Source organism: Aythya marila (assembly GCF_965140915.1).
Source record: "Aythya marila genome assembly, chromosome: 3".
In the NCBI taxonomy this organism is placed as follows: Eukaryota; Metazoa; Chordata; class Aves; order Anseriformes; family Anatidae; genus Aythya; species Aythya marila.
The window spans coordinates 23,741,255-23,759,183 of record NC_139044.1 but is presented as its reverse complement, the minus strand read 5'-3'; the positions used below and the strand labels follow the sequence as shown (position 1 = coordinate 23,759,183).

Below are 17,929 nucleotides of genomic sequence, written 5' to 3'. Positions count from 1 at the left end.
CTGTCATAGTGCCAAGGGAATTACTTTTAGCAAAGTCAGAGTAACACATGGATACCAACCCAGTCTGGCCACTTGTAACTTCAGCACCTCAGCCCTGCAGCTGACTTAATCCAACAGCAAAGTAATATGGTGTGTAAAACGGGGTGAGAGACAAGTAAAATTTAAACCACCAAGAACGAGAGAAAGGCAGTTGGCCCAGAAGGGAATATTGTACGTGGCAGATACTATATAAGATAAGGCCTTTCTGCTCTCAAGACTCCTTGAATGTGGCTTTTTTTTCTTCTTTTAATAAGAGGTTATCTTTTTCTCTACAGGCAGTTCACAAACCAGCGATCAGAATGCACTGTCCCAAATCCCCACCTGATGTGCACTACATTATTCTGCTGACGTTGCTGGCAAAGCCCCACAGGGCCTGTAAACCAGTCTACGAGCCCTTAAGAGAAGAGCAGCAATTTACAGCAGTGGAAACTCTGTTCTAATGGCCCTACAATGATTTACACCAGTTAAACGTCAGAACTCACTAGGGAAAACAGAGATGAACAGTCTTGAAAGGATAGCATCAAGATTTTTTTTTCCTTGGGCATGATGGCTAGAATAACTAAAACTAACACTTTTATACTGATTAAGGAGACTGTTGAAGACCCACAGGAAAAGTGAAGCACCAATCAGCTCCTCGTTGTTACAATGCAACACGGAGACTAAGAACCTGGAGAAATTCAAACCCTCATAAGAAGAATTTCAGAGCAGGGAGTCTGCTCAGCTCAGGGGCTTGTGTGGCCTCTGGTACAGCCATTTTCCCCAGGGATGTTCTGTAGGTCACATCACCAGTCTCCAGTTGTGAAATGTCCCTCCAGCAAAATCATTAGCAGGTTGCTACTATTTGCAAAGAGTGAAAAAAAGCTCCCTCCCCGCCCCCCCCCCCCCCTCTTTTTTTTTTTTTTAATCTTTCAGTCTAAATGTCAGAAACTGATGTATGGCCACTCTCTCCATTGCTTTATCAGTGCCATGGTAAAGTAACATGTGAAAGCCCTGAATCTGCAGCCTGAATGCATTTCATGACAAACAAATACTTAAGGACAGGTCTCACAAGGCTTTTTGCATGCTCTCATTTGTCTTACTTCAGCCTGTAGCTTTATATAAAATGAAAATCTCTCTAGAGAGATAAATATCAAATAACATCGTTTTTGTTCCCCTATATCCAATAGTTTTCCTACTTATCCTCAAGTCATAGAGAAAAATATTTTAAGTTAGATAAACAAACCATGTAGTGTATTTTTATAAAAGCAAAATCTTTATGTTTTTACTGAGATATTTTCCTGGGTATAATTTTCTTTCAACAGCTAGGTTGTCCTTTATAATATTGGCATATTTCAAAGACACTCATAAAAAATAAATATTACAGGCTAAATATTAAATACTAAGCTCTGATGCATATATGTTACAGGTTTAGCGTCACATAGGAATATAGACACCTAACAAGTTGATGATACAGATTTTATAAGACATAGTTAAAAAGTAGACTGCTGTAGTCATCAAGATTCTGTTAACTGTTCATTAACTCTCTGAACTAGTTGGGCATGGTACTTTCATGTAACATTTAATTTAGGAAAATTTTCTTGGCAGCTTGATACAGAAGGAAAATAAGCAGTTAAATGAGAGTAGTATTGTGGTTTAAGTGTTTGAATGTTAGTTCTTTTGCTGGCTTGTGACTTGTTCTCAAATAAATGTGCAAGAATTAAGGAGGAGCCTAGATTTCCAGTTTTCTCCCTGCTTTTTCCTCTAATTATGTAATTATCAAACAAGTATCAAATGCTTTATCTTCCTCTAAAACAACTGCTGCCAAACAACATTGCAGGGATCACCGGGCACCCTCACAGTACTTTCTGTTGATCTAAGATGTAGTCAGTCACTGCCTGCCTCTGCCACCTGCTATATCACTTTAGAAGTAGCTGAGAAAAGTGCATTCTACTTCCCAATTGTTCATGTGAAGAATTGCCATTAGTGAACATACCCTTATCGGTCATCACTGAAAGGAAGAGAATCCTGCCCTAAGAAATCATCTTTACACACCAGTTCAAGCTGTTTATGGTAAGTCTCATGAAGCAGTTTTCCTCAGTGCTGTACACAGGTTCTGCCACCTGCTTCTGCCTGTCCTCCTGAACTCTCAGGATGCAGAAGGAAGGAAAATAAATATGGATTTCTGACACCAAAAACCTCAGCTTCTCCCATTCCAGTTAAAGATGGACCCTTCTGGCTAAGACTCATCAGCAAAACTTTTATATGTGCTGAGGGAAGCTACTAGAGACATAGGTGCACTAATCCAACATATTTAACTAAAAGCATCCATTTCTTTCTTCTCCCCTCCCCAGTCCCAAACGTTAAGTTATAATTAGGGGGTGGAAGTGGAACAAGTATACTGACCTCATCAACATTCTCAAATGCATTGATGACATCATATGGCAAGCATGAGAGCAGATCGATCACAAACCAGGTCTTCAAGTAATTCATACGAATCAGCTTGGGGTCAGAGATCACCTCTCCTGCTGGTCCCACAAAGGTGGTGTGGAAATTAAGCACAATGTCTACCAAAAAAATGACATCTACAATGCTGTCCACTACTAGCCAGGCCACATTGTTCTGTTTGGTTTTAAAGGAGACATTGTAAGGGACCAAAATAGCGGTGTAGAAGGTTAAAATCAAGATGATCCAGTCCCAGGTAGTCTTGAAAACACAATAATGCAAAATTATATGTGGCGGAGTCTTTGGTGCTTCTTGTTTGTACTGAGGGAGGATTTCAGAGCCCAGCTGCAGTACCTGTAGTGACAAGGATTTCAAGAGAAAAAGGAAACATTAATTTTTTAATGTTAATTTTTACGTTTCAGAATCTTGAGCTCAGTTGATAAAAAAGACATACTCATTAGCCTCTTTGAAAATTAGCAAGTGGTCAGGATAAGTATTCTGTTAAACAAATCAGCAACCTATTTCTTCTAATGTCATTAATTATTTTTGGACTATGCCTAATGTGCTGAGCGTCCAAGACATACAGAGAAGAGACAGCTCCTTCCGCAGTCTAAATAGTCGAGACAGATAAATGATGGGAAGGAAGGCGATTGCAAACAGGAATCAATAGCAAAACCAGAAGAAGACCACAACATCTGACATCCAGTCCAGCACATGGACATTGCTTCTCAACACTGGTCATTTAACTCTTCCCTATACTGTATCTGCAAACAAGTCCTGCACTACAACCCATCACAAATGCACAGGCCTTTGTTCCTCTTCTCCGAGCTGTGCAGGACTAAAGTTCATGGATGACTATCACTAGCCTCAATAAACTGAAATTTCTACTGGATGAGTTACAGGTGAAAATAGAAAGGAAGATGGAGATTGGCTCAAATGAGATTTGTTTCCTCATGTCAAACACACAGAACCTGGGAGAAATATTTAGAACTGTTTCACATTTATTTACATTGTAGTTCAGAGCAAGAGGAAGCAGATGTGGAAATTAAGCGGCCACTTTCTCTGGGAAAAGATCAGAGAGCATACCTATAATAGGAGGATGTCTTCTTTTCATGTTCATATCTCAGCATCTTTAACATCAATTATTTCAACACAGATTTTTACCTGCGGGCTTTTCTGGGTACTTTTTTGTGTGTATGTGTGTGAACTGGTAGGCTTTTTTCCAACAGACTAAGCCAAAAGGGACAAAAAAGAAAACAATCAGCTACAAGAGTCCTATTTGGACAAAACAGCCTCAGATCAGGTTCCCTGCTGCTTTGAACCTCACATAATCAGTTACTCTTGTGCACAACAGGGGTCAGACACTGTCAGATCACAGTCCCTTGCACATGCGTAAATTACTATGAGAGCTGCAAGGCACAAAACCAGCCTGCTGACTTTAAGTCCATTGTGTTCTCCAGAAGAGAAATAGCATGGCCTGCTCAGATAGAACTGCGGATTAGTTTAAGGGCATCAACACTTAAAAAATAAAAACAAACAAACAAGAACCCTTAAGTTTGTTTTGCTAAATTTCTAGAATCACAGTAAATAAGGGAATGAAACACTTCCCCCTAAGTAGAACCCTTGCAGACAATACTAGGACTCGGACATGGCCACTGCAGCATTAAGTGGTCTGCCAGTCCCAAAGCTGATTCACTCAGGTTCTCCATTCTAGAAACAAATGTTGGCTTGTGGTGTGAGGAGCTGAAAGCAAGCACCAGACTGAAGCAGTCTCTTTCCTGCAGGAGGCACTGGCCAGCCAACACAGTCCCCAGAAGTTTTTGGTAGTGACTGCAAGAGGCATATGTTGTGTACTGTGCTGCTATGTGTACTCAGGGCACGTGTTTCCTTCAGGGCTTGTTTGCAGTCCCAGCTACAGATGTTAGAATGTCTTTTCTAGCCCAATATCAGTATTTCAAATACCTCCTGCCCTCCCTTTTGAACATTGCAGCTATACCTGGATCAGCTGGAAAGCTCTGAGCTTCTATGCACAAACAGCAGCTATAACGTAAGACCCCAATCCTGAAATCCACTGAGACATATTCACTCACTGAAATAACTGATCAGCAAAACCAAATACTTTCAATCATGTAGTAACATTTTATCACCCTTTAAATATAGGATGAAACACGATTTCTTCTTTTGCCATCAGATGACTCCTAGAGCTGATTTTTTTGGTCTCACTGATACTTATGTGAAAAAGTCAAACATTTTGATAAGGATTCCAATCAGTACAGGAAGCTCATCCACAAAACACTGAAAAAATCATATTGTAAGTCCTTGTCTTCCGATTGTTTGTGTCACACACACACATTTAAATTCTTAACTAACAATTGTATAATGCATCCCATTTTGGCCACCCCCAGCCTCTTTCTGCTCCAAGAACTTGTGGAGATTTTACATCCTCCATACTAAAGCTACTGTAAAATGTACTAATGGATTCCCATATATCTGAATAATAGAACCAATGGCAAGAACAGTCTCTCTTTGGCAATAAAGAAGGAGCTTAATTATGGAGTCAGTTATTTTGCTGTAAATCACAAAAAATGCCAGTAAAGCCAGTGGGACTTCATGGATGTAAAACTGAACTGCGTGCAGAGAGAAATAGGCTTCTGATTTCAAATCATTAGGAAAATAAACAAATTTGCTGCCTCAGTGTTTTAAAATGTCATCACCAAGCAGAAAGCACTCTCCACTAGCTTGTTGGAGACCCAAAAGGCTACAGCACAGGAAAGTAAAAGGATCAATGTCTCCTTCCATTTTTATTTAGAAAGTAAATGTACTCCAAACTATCTGAATGGCTAGATTTATTAATAAATCTTTTGAGCTTCCACTCTACCAGCACCTATTTAAAATGAATTGGGGGCAATTGCTTTTCCCTGTCTCCAATGGAAGGATGTGCACCAGCAATGTGCATGTGGACTTCAAAGGGCAGGAAGAGCAAGGGGAGGGCAGGAATTAAGGAATGACACAGACATGACAATCAAGGAATCAAGGAATGACACAGACATGACAATCAGCTGCAAGGTAGAGAAATTCACCTGCAGAAAGCCCAGGGTGTCTTCAGCCTTTTGTTCAGGTGCTTGGGGTGACAAATTCTAGCCCTGGCTCCCTTTCACTACATCACTAATGCACACATAAAACCACTCCAACATCTTGCTGGAATTGCCAAAAAGATGAATTATCATTTTACTGCCTGAGATGGAAGAAGGGTGCTGGCCCCAGCACACTACCTCTGCCTTCAAAGGTAACTTGCTTAACAGATTAGCAAAGGTCTTGAATCCTCCAGAACTGCCAGCCAAGAGCTTTCAAAGTCGCCAAATTATCCTTTTAATTGAAGGAAGGGGAAAAATCCCCTCTAATGAAACTTAATTGCCTCAGAAAACAAGTGTGTGTTTTTAGCATTAAATACTACAAGAGAGCTCAGTGCTACACAAAATAATGGAAGAAGCTCCACAGAGCCTAGGGCTAAAACTCTACATCATAGTTCTTAGGTTGCTGCATTCAAGTTGGGAGAGCACTTTTGCCCACGTGTCACACCAAGGGCCACACACAGGCTACTTATTCACCATCCTTCCAGACAAGCACACCACCACTGGGTCACCTGGAGACTATAAGCTATAAACTCCACTCTCCCACTCTCTCTGCACCATACAGCAAAGCTGGGTAGATGCAAAGAGAAGTACTCTGTGATTCTGTACCTGCTGCCCTACTCCAAACCACTTTCAAGGTACTCTAGCCTCTGGGGAGAATAGTGCCAACCCAAAACAGTATTTGCTGAAGCAGTCGTGTGTGGTTCACCACCCACATGAACCAACTAGATTCAAACTGCTTGTAAAGATACTTCCTGAAGAGGTAACAACAAGAGAAATATGAAAGTAATTATGAAGAAAATGTAAGCAACTATACAAACCAACATGCTGAGCCTCCACCCATGTGCAATAAGCAAATATTTCATTAATATCATTTGCTAAATAACTGAAACAGCCCTGGTTTTGGAGAATTTTTCTCCATTGCACAGTAAAAAAAAATAAATACTTGTTTCAGAAAGTTATTAATGGAAGTATTCCAATTACTTATGATTCATCAGCGACTACAGTCACATTATCTGCGTTTATTATTTGCGGTAATGATGCATGATGTTTTAATCGTTCTTTAAAGCCAAAGAATATTACTTCAAAAGCAGAAATAACAAATTTCAACAGTGGTTTCACAAGTCTGTGTTCTTTCTTTCTTTATTAACATAAAACACATTTATCCTAGATTTGTTAAAAAACAGTGAATATACCACCAGTCAGGACTTACAAAAGTGCATCAACAAGTGGTTACGATGATTTATTTTTAAGACTGCATGACCGGGGAAAAAACAATCATTCATTTTCAGCTTAACCTCCCCCTTTCTGTGTTTGCAACTGCATGTTTGCTCTCTCTAATTCTCCCTTGCTTTTGTTCTTACAGGCACCCACACAAATTGCTCCCAAGCCAAGAGCTAGATGCTAAGTCTCTACTTGAAGTAGATACCAATGGCAGTTATAAGTCCCTGGTAAACAGGGTTTACAAAAAAAAAAAAAAAAAAAGGCAGAAAATTCTTGATTAGGCAATGCTGCTAAGCACCATTATAATTTTTCTGCTTTTATTCCTCATAACTACTACATTTTTAAAATTATGGCACAATCTTGTTTACCCAGAGCTTCCTGGTAAGTGTACAGAATACATCAGCTAATACCATGGATGCAGAGGACACACACACTCTACAATGACCAGGAAACATTGGTTCCTACAATTAGTTCCTTAGTAATAAAGTCACAAAAACATATTAACTACTTTGTATTCTCATTGCAAAATGGACTCTCGGAGATACCTAACACCCCTGCAGTAATTGCATAATAAATTTATGCAGTTTTTTACATGATTGCTAATAGGCAAATCATGCTAGACAAATCTACACACCCTGCCAAAAAACAGTGACTGAAGCTTAACAGTCACTGCTTGTATTATCCATGGCCTGTGGATAAAACAAAGGTGTTTTTCAATAATCCCTTTTTAAAACTAATTTATCATAAACAGTAACATAAATTGTAATCCTTCATGGCAGGCTTGTGTTTTGTGTTTGTACAACACCTTGCCCCATTCAGCTTCTAGGACACAACTGGCTCCTCAGCTCTTCAAAAATATAAGTAATAATGGATTAACACTAATAATTTTCCAATAAATTTTCCAAGCAAAGGGAAGATGTATGTGAAATGCCGTAGTAAATAGATAAAAGAAATAGGATGCACACTCATTTGTGCTTAAAATTTTAAAATAAGCCACTGCAGAAATGAAGGAAAAAAATAAGAGATTTGAAAATACAATGGGGAACAGTTAGAGATCCCATGTTCAATATTATGGGGAGAGCTTTGTAGAATAAGAAGCCTGCCAACCCTTGTCTTCTCAGGAAGAAAAGTGTGCTTGTCTGTGTGATTATCTGCACTCTGCTTTTCTCTAGTGCCATTCTATTGACTTTAGTGGAATTACAGAAGATATACTACAAGGTGCCTAACATCACAGCTGGGGCTAATGTTCTTTTTAAAATAACAACTGCAATATTCAGTCAGCAATTACAGAAACTCATTTCAGACATGTAAACCATACACTTGCCCTTTATTATTTGTAATGAATCCACTGACTGTGCCAGTTAGAATACTTGCGAAGTCTTGTTTAACATATCAGCCAGCAAGATGTTTGAGCTCCGGACTGAGATTCAAAGAGCCAAACAGAATAACCTCAGATTCTCTGCCTTATATATATTCTACTGCCTAAATTTTAGCATGAACTAAAATTCAAGGGCAAACATCTAAAGAGAAAGAAGGATTATTTGCTGCTAAATCTGGAGTTAGATTATGAGGGAGAATGTCCCAAATTCTAGTACACTAGAACAATCTAAGGGTGGAAATGTGATAATCACATGGTATTCCTACAGCATAGTGCCCATGTGAATGTCTGCCCCTCCCCTGTGCTAGCACAATCTAAGCTATTTTCTGCAAAAATGCTCACAACAGAAATCAGTTTTCCACTCTGGAGTGCATCTGTATTAAATACAGAAAGGGTAAGCTCCTGTCCGTGGGAATTTCATGGTTACAGTGTGATAATAATGCAGGCTTGAGCAGGAGCTGTCTGTTTTGCATAGAAACCAAATCATACACAAGACAAACTTAAGGAGTACTGACTATATGTAGACTCATGGAGCCCGTCAGTGGCTTTCATCTCCAGCTACAAAGAAAGACTAAGAATTATGGTCAAGAATCACAGCTGCTGTCATGGCATTGACAGCAATAGGTGATACAGGAGTGCCATGTTGTATTGGTCATACTGTCATTAACACCACAACAAGACTTTCCCCAATCTTCTTTTTTTTACACCAGGAAGACCCTGCTACTGGTCCTAGAAACAACTACAGGAAATTCAGGACAGTCTCTCCCCCTCGTGGCGAAAGCCCTAAAACCCTGGTACTTCAATCAAGAAGCCTCTTTTCTGCCTATAGCTTTTCACAAAACTTCCAGAGTCTACTTGAACTACAAAATTTCATTTTTCTGTTGTCTGCAGTATTGCTTGTGTCACCTTATAGCTGTTCTGCCCACAAAAGCAGTACCTTAAACACTTTTAACCAATTTGTAAAGCACGTTGGCATCCTACTAAAAGAGAATTATACATATATGAATGCAGAGAACAACTGTGTCAATGATTCTCCAGAATTTATTTCTGTGCTAGTCTTAGTTTTTCTCACCTCAATTTTAAACAAGCAAATAGTTCAAGATCCTACTAGCACTGAGATCTTCAGAAGAAAGGAAAATAAAGAAAATGTATTATTTTAATAATAATGCCATTGTAAGGCTTTGTTGAGATACAGAAGCCAAAACAGCAGTTAGGTTTCATTAAGTCTCTTCTAAACACCAGTTTCCATTCCACCGTCACAGCAGACATTTCACAGCACATGACATGCTGCTGAGCTCTTGTGCCTGCCACCAGGCTTCAGAATCCCAGGGCAAGAGGGTGTGTTCAGCTCATGCGGAGACAGCATACCCACAAAATCTAAGCACCTTTCTTTGCTGTTTCTTGTGAAAAGGAAGCATTACCTCAGCAAGTCGTGAATGCTTGTGAACGTTCTCTCCTTTCTGCACGCTTGGAGCAAGCTGCTGAAGCACTCCTCGGCTGCTAGTGAGGGCACGGGTCAAGCGAGCAAACTTTCCCCAACCTCAAAAAAACATGCAAGATTATACACGTTACAAAAAAAAAAAAAAAAAATTCTGGAAGTGTATCACATAAAGTTTATCTTTAAAAAAAATCTGTGTTAGTATTGACCACAAGGGAGTATAATTTAACCATGTATCAGGTAAAAGCAAGACACAAAAAAGGTGGCAGGATGGTAAAGTAATAAAACCCACAATGACTGCAGTGACTTTGTATTCAATGGCTCTACACGAGTGCTGTTACACAAACTGCCTCTTTTGTAAGGATAAATGTCCACTTCACAATAATCTTCTATTAAATTCAATGGCCAGATTTGGATCTCACAACCCTGCAGAAGACTCTCCAGACTAATAAAGATGTAGGAATAGAATCAGGCACAATGAAAATTACAGCTGCCTGTAACAGAAGTGAATCTGGCCTCAGATGTACTGAGCGTAGTTCTGGCAAAAGCAAAGCAAAATACATAACATTATAAAAAGCAGAGCAGACAAAGTGAAACAAACAAAATCATTAATTTTATCCTCTGTAAACAAAAGGGGAAAATACACAAATAGATTTTCTCAAACTCTAATAAAACATTTAGCAAGTTCTTGCAGAGAATTCAAATGGTGAATTTTAATTCAGAATACTTTCACAGTCATTTCAAATACCCTTCAAAGCAGAAGGCTTGAATGACAGTCACATGAACTAGTTTCAACTATAACCTTTACGTGTAGTGCTTTGGCATAACAAAAAGAGTCAGGCAGAGTATATGTCTGAATATTTTTGGTAGTCTGAAAGGAAAATATCAGTGCATTTGGTCCCAATCTTGAAAAATGCTAGCACCACCTGGGAACTGTTGAGCAGTCTCACCTCCTACTCCAACTGAGGATGTTCAGCACTTTGCAGACTCAGTTCTTAATGAGATCCTGCTTCTGGAAAAAGTTATCTCTACATTATAATTTCATCACCAAAAGATACAATACTATTAGCAGTGACTGTTTTTAAAGACCAGTCTGGAGTTTAGCCTGCAATGGTCCACGACAAGTAAAGGAACATGGGCGGTTAAAATACCATCCAGTACATTGAACGTATCCTTGCTTGACATCTGTGATGGAGGTTGCAGAAGCATATTTGGTAATTTGAGAGGTGAACACAAAAAATTAACAAATTGCCTGAACTGGCTATTGAATAAGGTCTTCCAAACCATACCTGAAAAGAGAAGTTAGCATTTTCTCCTTTAAACATATTCCACACAATGCATTTATTAAAAGGAAGAATAATTTCAATCATACCTCTCTAAAAATCAAGAACACAACTGAACATTTTCTTAGATCTTAAAGCATATTTTAAAGGAAGTCTGGCACGAGTAATTTAATAGCCAAGTTGAATAAAATTAGCCCACTCTTTTTGGCAATATTCAGCAACAAGAAGATTGTGTGATTTCTACCCAGTAAGCCAAGTTTTCCTGGTAAACCCATATAAGATTAGCTACTGTGAAGCAGTATTTCTCAAAGAAACAAATCAACATGGCAGAACCTCAACTGAGGTCAGTCTGTATCTGTTGTAAACCTGAGCCAAAGCACTTTAATTTCACATACATTTCCATAGAAGGTGGTAGATTTTATTTCTTTCTATGTAATATAGACTTATAAACAGTATTCTTCATAATACGTGAAGAAATCCAACCACCGCTGATAGGCTGAAGCATGAATGCCTTACCATGTTCTCATTAAAGGTGGCAGAGGTTAAAGGAATGGATCGGGCGGGATGATCTTCAGGTGACGTAACCAGAACAGCCTTTGTGAAGCCAAAGCCATATACAGCAACTTACATTGCCCCAAAACTTTGGCTTTCACCAAACTTCCATGCAACCACCGCAATGTTTCCCTCCTGTTTTGCAGAACCAAGACAGAAGACCAGCAGCACAGGGAGGCTTTCATTGCTGTAAATGTGGACTGATGAGGCCCAGGAGGGGCTGGTGTAGGGGATACGAGGAGGAGAGCCGTGCTCCAGGCCGGGAGAGGAGCACCCGAGCCCCATCCCCGGGCATGCCCCGCTCTGGCCGGGCACTGTCCGTGGTTCTGAAGCGAGGCCCCGCTGCTAGCCAGCGCCAGCCCCCGGGATGGAGCTGAAGCTTCCTTTGGGAGCTGTTTGCCTCCCCATCCAGGCACATGATAGCTTGAATCCCAACTAAAATAGCCCCTTTTACCAACCCAAAACAGACTGATAAGCCATTCTGCTCAAGGATGCAAAATTTGATTCAAAAACAGAGGGCAGACTTTGAGTGTCGATTTTCTTCCCGTCAGCGGGATGTCTAATAACCAGGCTATTTCGGCGTAAATACAGAGAGGGAGGAGAAGCACCTCGCCTGTGTTATCTTGCACAATAACACTGCCAGGCATCTCTGTGGACATGGTTTGTGGCTATGAACGCTGAGCACCGTCATGTACTCTACCCAATCTTCTTCAATCTCTGTTTAAAAGGCAGAGTGGCAGAGCTTAACTTGTTCCTCTGTCTCAGCACCTCCTGTAAGCACCTACCCTGTGCTTCATGCTGCAAATTTCTCATCCGTGGGTGCCTAAATGGTATGCAAATGAGCTGTTCTACAAACATGCTAGCTCTTACCTCATACACCAAACTCTGACCTGAAAATGATGCAACTGTACAAGCAAGAGACTTTGTCAACAGGCAGGGCTTTTTAGCTTTTTCTGAACCACTGCTGACCTGAATTCAAGAGGCTTGGAATACATACCTGTGTTCTCCCACACGCTGGGTGAGCACACAGGAACCCAGCATGAAGTAGCACATGACATTGTATGATGAAATGTGTAAAACTGAGTCACCCTGTCTGTATCCCAGGTGTATGAATCTCATCTTTAGGACGGGACATTCTCCTTCTTGTATTGCCTTTTCTTTTTTTCCTCTTTTTTTTTTTTTTTTTCTTTTTTTCAATGAAAGGAAGAAAAAATTGTGGGAACTCTGAAGCATAATTATATTGCATCTACACATTGTGACATAGGGGAAAAAATGGAAAGGAGATGGAAAGTCAGCACTAATCCTACAGAAGGATAACTTCTCTAACACTACTTGAAAAGACAATAGTATGTACTGCATGTATTACAATTTGTCCTTCAGGATGCTAAAGGCAGACACAACCTACAGCAAGAAGTGAAGCAACCCACAGCTGTGAAGACTGCTTCAGTGAACACAGGTCAAATACTGGAATTGAGCCACAAAAGAGAACGTAAATATTATTTTCTTAGTGTTACAGGGCTGATTAGAGAAATAAAGAAAATAGGTTCCACAACGGTGTAGAAACATATTGATGTTAGTCCTGCTAAGACTAGAGGACTAGATGATATGGATTACAAGTTCTCTTTCAACATAATCAGTTAGTTGCAAGATCCCTACATCCATTCTCTTCCATTCTCTTCCTCTGGAAATTGATAAAATAGAAATTAAACTGAAATCCAATGACTCTGTGGGATTCTTATATAGGTATATATATTCCACAAACAGGCAAGAGCTCACATAGCTTCAGAGAAGACAGCCTGGAATTCAGGAACAAAACATAAAAGCTGGATGCCAGCCCCATGGTTTTGCATTGCCTGTGCTTCTTCATGTCTTTGATTCTAACACATTTTTTATAATTATTGGTCTCCTTTTCCACTTCTGTCCCTGCATGATGTTTTCTGCAAAGCAATCAGATGGCACTCATGTCTCCAGCTTCAAAAGGATGAAGAGCCTTCAAGATTCCAGCACTAACTTCAGCTGTCCTGCATTCTGTGATGCTCTTTCAAGTCTTCCACTATTTCATAGTAAAAATGTAACTAAAAACTGCTCCTGAAAACACACAAGTCAACAACATGCTTGCAACAGGGATAAAAGCTGTCCCTTTAACTTTGTTTCATGGGGAATCATGGCATCGGAATACACCTTTGGGATATTTTACACATCAATATCTCACTTCATTAACAATCTGTTCAAGCCAAATAAACCAATTTTCTGCATTTTGAGATGAGTATGATCTGTTGATACTCAATCCACAGCAACATTTATTATTTATTTTAGGTAATCATTTGTTGCCTATAAATATCCTCTATTTGATAATAATGACTCACAAATTTAAACATTAAGCACCATGGCAGTTACAGAATCCTTGTTACCATGTTGCTGATTCATGACTGTTAAACCATCCCTAGAGTGAGACCAGAAAGACATGACTGCTAGAGAAAAAGTAACTTTGGCCACATCTGTTGTTCACATAGAAATGTGTAAATGCAAGCAAATCAGCATTCCAGCAGTTATCACTTCCACTGGTACCACCATTGCTTTCTGGCATATCAAAGGTCCCTGCTTACATCCATCATGCCTCTCTGCAGTCCTAATGCTCCTTTCCTTTGAAACTTCATAACTTAAAACTGTGTTATTTTTCCATCTGGACTGGAAAAGCATACTGAAGTTTTTAATATACTCACTGCTTCCCTTTCATTTGCTTCCTTTTTAAGAAACCAATTAATCTAGATGAAAGTAAAGTATAACAATCAAAATATTTCAAATACTGGCTCTGCTCATATAAATACATCTTTAAAAACAGAACAAAAAAAATTAAAAACAAAAAATAGAGAAACAAGAAGAAAAGAAAAAAAAATGAAACATTAGGCTGGAGTTTTCCCTGAATTGAGATGAAGGAGGCAATCAAAATACTATTTTTTGTGCAGCCCTGCTTGTGATGCAAAGGGGAGCTTAGCTGCAAAATGAAATAAAGCTTCAGCAGAGGAGATAACTGATGATTGCTACAAAGCACAGGAGGTTAAAACAGCTATGAGGCTAACAACCATTCTCTCATGTGATTCAGTGATGTTGAACTTGACAGTACCTTTTTTTAAAAAATACAATATATATAGATATAATCCAAAGCACAATTCCCAAACTTTTATAAAGCAGCATAGATGCATCTCATTATGTTCTCATCATATTCACATGTGCAAAACCTGTTTCCTACTAGCTGCTCAGACTGCATGCAGGCTTTATTTGTTTGCAGAAGTTATTGTTTTCATAAAGTGATGCATTCTGCTTTATACACTATTCTCAAATGTCTCATACTTGGTGTGTTGGATCTCAAATCAAAAATGACACATACAGACAGACTGTAATTCCAGAATATAGCATATACTCTAAAATTCAGCTAAGATGGTGACCTATCACTTCCCAAGACAAATTTAGCTATGATATCACTTGATTTTGCCTACTTCTTCAAGGCTAGTTTCACCTACTTATTTCTTCCCAATTTGTGTTTTCTTTTTAAAGGAGAAAGTATACAGGGAAAAATGGAAAGAGGCTGTTTAAAAAAATTATATCATCAACATCACTGACATACTGTTTTTAAGTTGTTTTATTTAGAACATACTATTTTTAAAGCATCTGCACTTAAAAGCAAATTTACTTAACTTCCATAGCAGTCATAAAATAAATATCTACTAAATTATCTGAAACAACACAATTAGTACCTACTTTTTGCTTGACTTTAGAAATATTGTTTCATCTATTTCAATCTCTGAAACTATTAATTTAAAAAAAAAAAAAAAAGGATTTAGAATGATAAATGGTACTAGGACCTTCTATCTTTCTCTGAATCAGCTTTGGATAAAAAATTACTATTAATTTTTGTGTACAAGTCAATCACCTTTCATTATGGTTTAATACTTTGCACTTCAGGAGTGACTGCATCATTTGTAGATGAATAGTCATGCTTAAAATTGCCAGCAAGTGATAGAAAACTGAGATATAGTGCAGCTAAGCAGGCTCAGCCTGACAGATTAGCTGTTCTTTAAACGAACCATGTTCTTGTACTGGATAATGTTTTTTTCTGCATAGACATATAGGCATTAATTTTGAAGAACTCAAATACTTCACACTGTGCCACTCAGCAACTACACAAATAACCAGCGTTAACAAAATTTCTGCATTTGGAAGCATCCTATTATATATTAACTGGTCAAATACACGAGACTGATCTCATGTATAAACACACTAAAAGGGGAGTAGTTGATAAAAGCTGATTGAAAGTGAAAAAGGAAAAATAATTGGTTTAGTAATCAGTTTTCAGTTTAAATTAAAAACAATAAATATGTAAATTCAGTGTTAAGTTTCAGACTGGGAGCTCATTTGTTTCCAGAATGTTAGGGATGTTCCTACAAAAAATGCTGTCCTTCAAATATATGCTACAATCCTCCAACGTGACGTTGTATATGGTGCAAAGAATGTGTCCTCTGCAAAGCTCAGGTCTGTAAAAGCAGTGATTTTAAGAAACAGCTAATATAATTTTACCTCTTTTGGAACTTCCAAAAATATTCTTCCCCTCCATGAGTCCCAGAACGCATTGGAGACAATCAATTGTCTAACACTCCACACCTGCTTTTCCTACCCTCACAGTATCCAGTTGCACAATGAGATCTGATATTAAAGACATGGTCATGCATGTAACATTCTGTTTGGCAAATTAGTTTTTACTTTACAAGGAATTGCTCATCTAGCCATCAAGTGACTGGCATAATATCACTTAATAAGAGCACACAACAAAATTGCAAAGCTAGCCTATAGGAAGTAATTTATAGAAGAGAGAAAGACACAGGATAAATTAAGGATTAGAAAAGAATGTGTGATTTCATTTGTATCACATTTGATTTGCATATACAGCAACAGAGAACTCTACTGGCATGAAACTGGTGCAACTTCAGTAATTTTAGGAGATTTGGAAACGACATTTGGAACAGTTATTTAGTACACAAACTCTTCCATACATAGAGTTGTAGTGCTCGGGGAGGGAGTACAGAGCTGTCAGTAAGTGGCCACTAAATAATATGTCCAGTTCTTCTGCTCTGTCCGCAACTTTCAGTAGTAATTTAGCAAGTTTTCATGGGCCACGTGAAGAAATTTTGCTTAGCACCTCTGCAAGTTAGTGCATTTGTACTTCAGCTTAGTCATTATGTTATTTTAGATATGGACCTGCCAATAATACTATGATCACTGCAAGAATAGTGTGATCTCAAGATCCAACACAGGAGATAAAAAATAAATAAATAAATTCTTCTTTCAATATACTTCTCTTGAAACCAAAAAGAGGTTGCAGTGTTTCCTGTACTGAAAGTGGACAAACTTCTCAAAAGAGCACAGGTCACTACTACAGTAAGGATCTTCTGCAAAACCAAAGAGAAAAGGCAAAGCTGCCACCCCTGAATGCCCTGCTTATCAACTGACTACCTCAAGCAAAGGCCTTCACTCCCACCAAATAAATGAGAGACAGCTTTACTGCATCATGCTGATTTATCTATGATGTCAGTCCTCATCAGGATTCAGTGAAGACAACTAGTCAGGGGAAAAATATTGTAGACCCAACCTTTCCAAGAAGACTCATTTTTTTTCATTTTATTAAAGCACTGAAAACCGAAACAAATAGTATTCAAAAGGAGAAAAAAAAAAAAAAAAAAAAAAACTTAACTTGGAAGAAGGTATGTTTGTCAAGGTTGTACTTCCTTTTTCATAGTAACAGGTGTTTCCACTTCGAGAAACTGCATTTTTAAAGACTAATATTTTGAGAATAAATGTAAATCAGTTCACCTTCACAGTAAGTTTCCTGTTTAATTTAATACGACAAATATTATTAAATACTACAAAAATGCAAACAACAGGAGAACTTACGTCCTATTCCCCCCCAGAGGACGCAAGTCTCTGTAATTCTCCATGTGGGTACAAAAGGTCTGTTTTTGACAGGATCTGAACGTGAGTGCAAGTTTATGCCTCTCTCACAGCTGAGTTTGCTTCCAGGCTTCTAGGGTGTAACTCAGTAAAGGGTTAACAGCAAAACACAGCAGCGCTACTTCACTCAACCTGACAGCTTGAACCTGATTCAATTTAAGACTACAGTAATCTTTTCACAGATGTAAAAGGACACTAGTCCTGAACTTTAATATAAGAATCCCATAAGAATGCTAATTCATGTCAAGACAGGCAGAATGAAATAATTCAGATAGTGGTTAGACTCAGATAGGGTTAATATCTCCATTTCTGCATAAAGTGTCATACTCAGTTTGTACAGGGCCAATACCCTTCAATTCCCTCTGAGATCAAAGAGACTGTTAAGCAACACTGTGCTTGAAGACTGTGCTGACCTGGGGATTAATAATGAGTTTAAACGGAAGAGCAGCACCTATTTGCT

General features: G+C 38.6%; 1 protein-coding gene across 2 annotated transcripts in view; it reads right to left on the bottom strand.

Moving 5' to 3' along the window:
- KCNH1 (potassium voltage-gated channel subfamily H member 1) overlaps nt 1-17,929 on the bottom strand; it is a 179,516-nt gene that overhangs the window by 137,299 nt on the left and 24,288 nt on the right. The window contains exons 5-6 of one of the 2 annotated variants that reach the window (XM_082755628.1): nt 9,615-9,733; nt 2,347-2,814 (exon numbers count right to left, since the gene is read on the bottom strand). In XM_082755628.1, the coding sequence (XP_082611754.1) occupies nt 2,347-2,814; nt 9,615-9,733 (587 nt within the window). The remainder of the gene's footprint in view (nt 1-2,346; nt 2,815-9,614; nt 9,734-17,929) is intronic. The other variant, XM_082755629.1, reaches the window with a different exon arrangement.